We start from the raw sequence: 8,212 nt of genomic DNA, 5'->3' as shown, positions 1-8,212 counted from the left end.
TAGATACTCGGCTTTGTTTAGACATGTCAGGTGATAAAGACATGGAATATGTATACTGATAAACTGTTAACATTATTTACCAAGGACGTGTGTTGTGTTTGATGACACTGAACTTAAATGAGATGGCCGAATGTGTTGCACGTCCCTTCTCGGGTTCAGCTATGGATGTCTCTCACTGCGGTAGTGGTAGCCAGTCACACGAAGAATACTACATGTTAATCATTGGATATAGCTGTTGCTGACTTGAAGTTTTGCATATGTTATCACGTTAAACAAAAAGACCCATGAGGCGACGAATCACTTTTATTTGGCGGTTTTTTCCAGCGATTCAACATTCCTGATGTTTACTCAAACACAAAACGTCAGTATGATAACTGAACCCAAATAAGAATTATTATGACGTGCAATATGGGGTGTTACAGATTGATCATGTTAGTATGTACAATCAAAATGTCAGGATAGACTAGGATAGCTTGAGGGATGTTTAATGCTTGCATACCGTGGTCACAGAAAAAGCCATGCCTCAAGCATTTGTCGATTCCAACTCGCTGGTAGCATTCGATTTGAGAATTTTGATATTGTTATATTCAACTATAAACAATTGCTAATGTCTATAAAGCCTATACGGCCCAGTAGACTTAACATTTTCCAAGAAAGTGTTCATAGTGATCACACTTACTATTGTGTTTGAGTATATACACGTTTTAACGTCCGACTATGATTGCGACGCTTGACACATATCCAGCGACATGGCCAAAAGTAAAAACAACAGTGTTGTGATGTTGTTTTAAAGCAGCGACAGGGACGTTATACTCGTACACCTCCCACAGAGTCAGTTCAAAACTTTGACTCGCAGCGTCAGACAGGAACATGAATGACGTCAGAACATGTCCGTTTATGGAAACGGAGTGAGGTTTAGTTGAGGAAGACCTATCCTTCAGACTTACAGCAACTCTGAGACGCGCCATTTTGATGGCTCCAAGGAAAGGAATGCCAACCTGTGTGTTCACGGCGTTGTTTTGGATGGGCACGACCACGGCTGCCCCGTAATACTTAACTTCATTAATAGTCTGCGCATGCGCAAAACTATGACCTGATTTGAGGCTGTAGAAGCAGCTTGACTCCGGTTCCAGAAGGACCTGATTGTGGTTGATGCGGACGGTTTTGTTCGGTTGAAATACCGATACGTTGTTGTGATGGTTCTGATAGAAGCAGGTTGAAGTGGCAGAGGATGGTTCAAGCCAGTTGTTAGGGAAGGTGAGGTTGACTGTAGCTTGTACCTTCTTGTAGTTGTGGAGGAGCACTGTCACCTCCTGGGTTGCAACGTTGGCGAGAGCGTGTGAGGCAATCGTCTTCTCATTGCCGTCATAAGCGTCATCAACTCTCAGGAACTTCAGGTTGTCATGAAAATACTTCCAAAACTTGAAGGCATCAGAAACTGTTCTCTCAGTGCCATTTCTCTCAAACAGGCTGGAATAAGAAAATTCACATCAAGATCATATGCATCTTGCATTAAAACTATTCTGATATTGAATGTCACATTATTAAATGTTTCCAACTGACGATTGCATGCATATTATGTGCATATTTAGCACTAACTAAGTTAGTAAGACTTGGATTGGCGACACCACACCTACATACTTAAATTTTTTATTTTTGTCCATGCATTAAAAGATTAGTGTGCTTGAAGTATATAATTGTATTCTATGCTCAGTAGATGGTCACTCGAAATAAGAAATGATAAAATGAAGGTATTCCCTCAGAATGTCAAAGGAAAAGATGTAATTGATGGAGTGAGAGAATGTGCTGGGGTTAAACAGTAATTCACATATATCACATGTCAAAATATTGTTGGAGGAAATTCTGAAGTAATATACGTCTTTGATGTCACATCTTCCCGAGGCAAGGGAGTTAACTGTCTGTCAATGTCCAGTTTGCACCCTTTCCGAACGTAGCCGGAACTTCTGGGGCTATTACGAATTACGTTACCTTTCATGTTCGTTCTATTGACCAATTTGATTCCACCTCTCATATAACTACATTTGCTTCAAACAAAATGGCGGCGCCCAGTCAACACAATCTGATCGATAATCAAGATCTACATAATAAAACGAGCTTACTTCGCGAAGTGCATCAAATCACGCAAACAACTTACAGTTTACGAACCGGATGTCGATGTCGTTACGCCATTTTCATTGGACAATGCAAAGACTCGTTGGTCCAGCCAAAATATAACTCCATAATGTACCGCCGTGATATTGCTGGAATATTGCTAAAAGCGGCGTAAAACCAAACTCACTCACTCCATAATGTCAGCCTAGTTCGGCAAGGGCGGAAACTGGACTTTTTATAGTCAGTTAACTCCCTTGCCTCGGGAAAATGTAGATGTTCCCACTTTGGTGAGAACGTCAGTGGTGGAAGTATGAGCATTATCACGGTACATTGGAACCTTCTTGCATCGACTCTACCCAACAACTGACGAACTATGAGGAAATACAGATTCTATGTCCCCAGAGAATGAGAGAGGTAAAACCCGCGCCACGGCCCGGCCCTTACAGCATTCCTTCACGAGGGACAGATAATCCCGGAATACCGTAGTTCCGAGTTTCGAGTAGATTACTCTAAATATTAGACTTCGCCATTTTAAGAAAGAAAATGAAGAAAAACGATGAATGATGAAATATAAACCCTACAGAGAAACTTCAACGAAGGCAACCTATTATTCAGATGACGTAATATAATCAATTTGTGACGTTATGAACTGACCAAAACAGTATTGAGAATCCTAAAATGCAAATGTGCATATATCGGGATTTGATTACACATCATCTTTCTAGCCTCCTTATAAGTAATATTATATAATAATATAACCATAGCTGTGTAGAGTGACCATCGGAAATATTCACCTACCTGTACGTGATGCTTGCTTGTCCCTTTAAGTCCGTGTAGGATATAAGGAATGCAACAACCGTGTCAATAACGTCCCTGTAGCTCAGGTAGGTGAACATATGAGCATTGTGCTGGTAGACGTACGCCCAGTCAGCAAAGTTGCTTGGTTTCTGGTCATTTAAACCAATGATCAACGTAAGACCAAACTCACTGATGACTAGCGGTACATTTCTCCCGCTTTTAACGTGTGCATAATTCTCCACCAAGTCTATGAATGCCCCAAGCCTGGCTGGGCTGCTGCCGTAAAAGGTGTATCCATCGCCGGCAACCTTGAGGTGGCTGTAGTCATGGAAGGAGAAGAAGTCCATGTCCGTGACGGACATGTTCATGAAGTCGGCCAGACGTTTCCACACAGTAAAGTCCTTCCTGTCAGAGTGGGAGACTGTCCCTGTGTTGGTCGGACCTCCGACTCGGAGAGCCGGGAACTTGGCTTTGAGCTTCTTGGCGACAACTTGATGGTAGGCGACGACTGTGTCCCATTTGAGGTATTTGTAGTCCGCGCCAGGCTCGTTGTAGACCTCTACTATTGGTGGGATGCTTCCAGCGGTACCGTTCACCGCTTCCAAAAACAGAAGCACGAACTCTGCTGCAGCGTCCATGTTCTTAGGGAACTTGCCACCGTATGTTGTTTTCGCCATCCAGTCGGGCCAAAACAAACCTTTGATAAAAATATCAAGTCAGAGTGAGTGAGTTTGACTGGCGAAGTCTAGTCTAGTATTTCAGTTTCTTCAGGGCGTCTGAAAGGATCCTAGATGCCTACCTATATGTTGAAAGCGTGGGGTACTGACAAATCAATGATCGTGGCTACCCATTTAGAGCTTCAAATGTGGTTTGGCCACATCTTGCGAATTTTGCTTTGTACAGGAATTTGTTACTATTATGTTGACAAAGATGCACATATAATTGTATATGTATGTGATTACTCTGTTTATGGTGATTTGAAACTCATATAAATATAAAATAGGCCATTCCTAGAAGGAAAGACGACACACCACGGGGATGCACGCTGACATTATTACCCAGGTCAGTAGAGTATATCCCCAGATCCGTTATATAACAAGTGGACCAGACGACGAATACCCGTGAAGGATTTTCAGGATAACGGAAGGATGAGTTACGATAAGGACACGCTTTTGCCAACTATTGACATATCTTAGGAAAAGCTTTGATAGAGAGATTTACCGCACGTGTTCAAATGCCTTTTTGCAATACATACTTTACATTTTGGTTTAACAACAACAACAACAACAACAACAGTTAGTAAAAAGTTACGACTAAAATGCACGGAAAAGGCCAAAGTGCTGGAGAAAGAGTAAGTATAATTTAGAACGCAAAAAATACATCTTCAACTTTCATCTGTCCCAGATACTTAATTTTGTTAATTTGAGTTTGTATATCTTCATGGAGTAACTCAAATTATGATGTAAAAAGTTTTGTACTTTAGTTCACGTGGCCTTTAATGCAAATAAATCTGATATCAGTGCAACTGCTGGACATGGTGTCGTAAATTCATTACTTGAAACTTCAAACAATAATTTTGAAATGAAAATGTGCGTAATACGAACAATTTACAACCAACCTTACAAAGGATAGCAATTAAAGGGGGTAACATTTTTTTACGTACAAACATATTGACGAAACTGATTTAATAATAAAACAAGCTTCAGAGCTCTGCTCTGCTCTATGTCTGCATTGGGTCATCAACAGCCATACTTCTCACCATTGAATACAATGACTCCGTTAGGATTACGGCCATAGCCCTTGATGTTGTGGCTGTACTTGTTGGATATGGCATCCCTTTGGTTCCAAAAATGTGTTGGGTCAGGGTAACCATGGCGATGAGGATCCTCTGGGACCTGGACAATGAAAGGACGTGAGTCAGTCATTGGAACGCTTATGTTTCAGCCTTCTTACGATACTCGTTAAGTACTTAAATCCTTCAATCATTGCATTTCAGTAAAAAAGCCTCAGTCCAATGTAAAATGATAGCAAATGTAATTGGAACAGCAGCCATATGAAACACAACAAACATAGTGAATTAGTAAGGTTTGTCACTTATATCAAAGCGTATCAGCTGAAAGTGAAAGGAAAGAGTAAATAGCTATTGTGCTTACAAACCAAGAAGCATGATCAGGGTTTAAGAAAATGTGATTCGAAGCTAAAATCATAAATAATAGAATATTTCTGTAACAAAACTCTCATGAAAATAACATTCTTGGCATCGTAAGGTTCCAGTCTATGTGGCCATGGCTCTGATCTCGCCGAGACTTCTAGGCAATATGATTCCTCCGAATTAGGTAACATACACGCCCCACTGAGGTGGTCCACATCACCTCAAGCCTGTAGTAACATCCGACTAAATAAAATGAGGATCGGGTGGCCCTATGTGTTCAGCATTGCTCATGCTATCAGTCAGTGGTTTACCTGTCCCAGATTCAATTATTTACAGACCGCGGCGAAAAACAACGTTCAATCAATCAGTATTTTGTATCATGTTACCAATGCATTGTGATGCACCGACCACATATATTATATGTCAAATATTCTTATATCAATATCACACACACGCACGCACGCACGCACGCACACACACACACACACAAACCCACGCACACACACACACACACACACAAACCCACGATCTGGCACGCCAAAGAGACGCAACTCTGAACTGCGAATTCCAGCGCCTTACTTGACAGATGGTGCCCCCTTAAAAAGGTGCTCATGACAACATTATGTACCTTCCCAAACAAGGCTTTGTCCGGGCTGATCCATCTCCCACTGTGAGATCCAATAACAATGTTGGGCTGAATGTATCTATCGTTGTCCATGCCGTTGTGGCTTCCCCAGCGGGCAGTCTCAAAGTTCACCATGCCTGCCTGGGAGTAGAACTGGGGATAGATGGTGACAGGAATAGCACTGCCTACCGTGCCAACCATCAGCAGCAACACCAGACACATCAACATGACGTGAACACTTATGAAATGTGCTAATCGTATGACACATTATATGCCATGCCATAGATAAACCAAGTCCTACCTCTCCCAACGCATGGTATGTGGAATATTATCAACATCAAATACTTGGTCTTATCTTATTATACCAAGGCAAGTCAATTGTTCACCTGAAACAAATTTAGGAACGTATGGTAGACGTCACGATAGGGACTAGTCAACACATACGAATGTCATCATCCGGATTCCAGATAACCAGAACAATTACTTGCACGTACAATTGGTGTCCGATACTTACAAAGACTTATATTTTTATGAACACCTGGTGTCATTCCTCCTGACACAGATTCATATGTGATGCCAATAGTTTACTTTCCTTATTTCCCTCTGTACTGACATCTGTTTCGAAGTAAAAAAGCGTTATCTATAGTTCTACTTTGTGACTGGCTGATAGTGCCCGATAAGTACATGCACGTGGTACATCTGTGCTTATTATTTAGTCTGCATGTAATGACGGTACTTATCTAAGAATAACTAAATGCGTGTAAGTTCGTCGAGTGGGGTTACTACATTGGGTGCTACAGGTAAACGGCCAGTTTATCAGACACTTGTGTAGACATAAACACTTTCTTGTATTCAGATCCGTGTTTAAAGTTATGCATACAGTGAGTGAGTGAGTTAGTGAGTATGGTTTTACGCCGCTCTTAGCAATATTCCAGCAATATTACGACGGGAGACACCAGAAATGGGCTTCACACATTGTACCCATGTCGGGAATCGAACCCGGGTCTTCAGTGTGACGAGCGAACGCTTTAACCACTGGGCTACCCGACCGCCCCTTTATGCATACAGATTGAGAGTGACAAAACACTCTCCACAAATCTGTATGGCAAGAAGGATGACTTCAACTTTCCAATAGTCAACTTTGTCCAGCAATATTCCAACAGCTCCAGCCCGTGTCTACAGCTCACAACTTTTGCGGTTCAATTTGTGCACGCTCCTTCTACCAGGATTTCAAAGAGCGTCATACGACTCTTGCTCATAGGTTGTTTGATCACGGTTACAACATTCAAGACATCAGTAAAGTTTTCAAGTTTTATGGTAGACATATTTCCCAATCTGACGCATCATGTCCGATGCAGTTCCCTATTTTGACTTGTAACATATATTCCCGCGTTTTTTCGGCATGTGTTTGTTACGGGTCACCTTTTCGCGAACACCTGATATCATCACTACTTGATAGTATTCATAATGCTCATGTGGGAATCGTACAGTCGACACTTGTGATTTCGTGTGGATATGGAAAGGGTTTTGTCGCGTGTATTACCTGAAACTGAAATGCATCACCATGTGCATACCTTTCCGTCCCTTGTGTGTGGTTGTCTGAATACCTTCTGCATGTCTTGTCTTTTGCATGTCATGAATACCATCATGATTTGTATGTCCTGTCTGTATGGCAACATTTGTCCACGGGGGTCTTAAAGCCCCATCTGCGGTAGTAACTACCGCACACTAGTGGGCGGAGCTTATACAAGTGATCTGACAGGTCAATATGACGTCATGATAACACATACATTTCATTGGTTAATGCGTAAACGGGTGACGTCATGTAAACACCCACCCACGTGGGTCGTTTGACAACAAGGACGTAAGTTTTAATGGTAATATAAATATCTACCAAACGATTCCAAGACTTTTCAACACACGCGTACGTCTTTGGTTTCAAAACCTACCTGCCATGTCGTCTTCACATCTTCATAAAATGATACAGTGGAATATCCACGATTTATCCAACACAGTCCAACACAAATTATATTTCTATAGATCTCTGGACGAGAACGAAATACGTTTGTCGTGATGCATATGAGCAGTGTAAATGAACAAGAAACATAATATGTGTTGGGGCACCAATCGTTATCCTGTGATGTACGGTATATCTGCAGTTTATAAATAGCATTTCTCACAATATATACGGCAATCGGTGATTTCAACAATGTTTTTCTTCGTTGTGTTCATCTTGCCTCATCTGGAATCTGGATGACAACGATCGTGTAGAAAACATATTTTCAAGTGATAAAAGTAGTTTTTTGTCGTTTCCGTGACATTCTTTCATTGCCAAGTAGATCTAGCAATGTATTTTGGCAAAGTCACACTTGTCCGATGAAGCCCTTATGCTGAAGTAACTCGATCCGTGAAACTTGGCGGGTCCCAGTGACCCACATCCCTGTTGATTGGCATGCCAAGTGTCATTTGCATAAGGCCATCCATATTGTTTGTATGTGTTTCTCTCCTCAAGCCTAAACTAACCA

General features: G+C 41.6%; 1 protein-coding gene across 1 annotated transcript; it reads right to left on the bottom strand.

Annotated features, from left to right (window-relative positions):
• Positions 1 to 285: 285 nt before the first annotated feature.
• On the bottom strand, positions 286 to 5,943 carry LOC139468803 (beta-agarase-like). Its single transcript, XM_071250940.1, has 4 exons — positions 5,691 to 5,943; positions 4,670 to 4,805; positions 2,911 to 3,607; positions 286 to 1,470 (listed from the first exon to the last, which is right to left on the bottom strand). The coding sequence occupies exons 1-4, from the start codon at positions 5,913 to 5,915 to the stop codon at positions 705 to 707; spliced, it is 1,824 nt and encodes a 607-aa protein (XP_071107041.1). The 5' UTR covers positions 5,916 to 5,943; the 3' UTR covers positions 286 to 704.
• Between the last annotated feature and the right edge of the window lie 2,269 nt (positions 5,944 to 8,212).

Source organism: Haliotis cracherodii, unplaced genomic scaffold (assembly GCF_022045235.1).
Source record: "Haliotis cracherodii isolate W230 unplaced genomic scaffold, xgHalCrac1.p SCAF_2, whole genome shotgun sequence".
Lineage (NCBI taxonomy): Eukaryota > Metazoa > Mollusca > Gastropoda > Lepetellida > Haliotidae > Haliotis > Haliotis cracherodii.
Note: the sequence above shows the minus strand (reverse complement) of the source record. Positions and strands in the feature narration are given on the sequence as shown.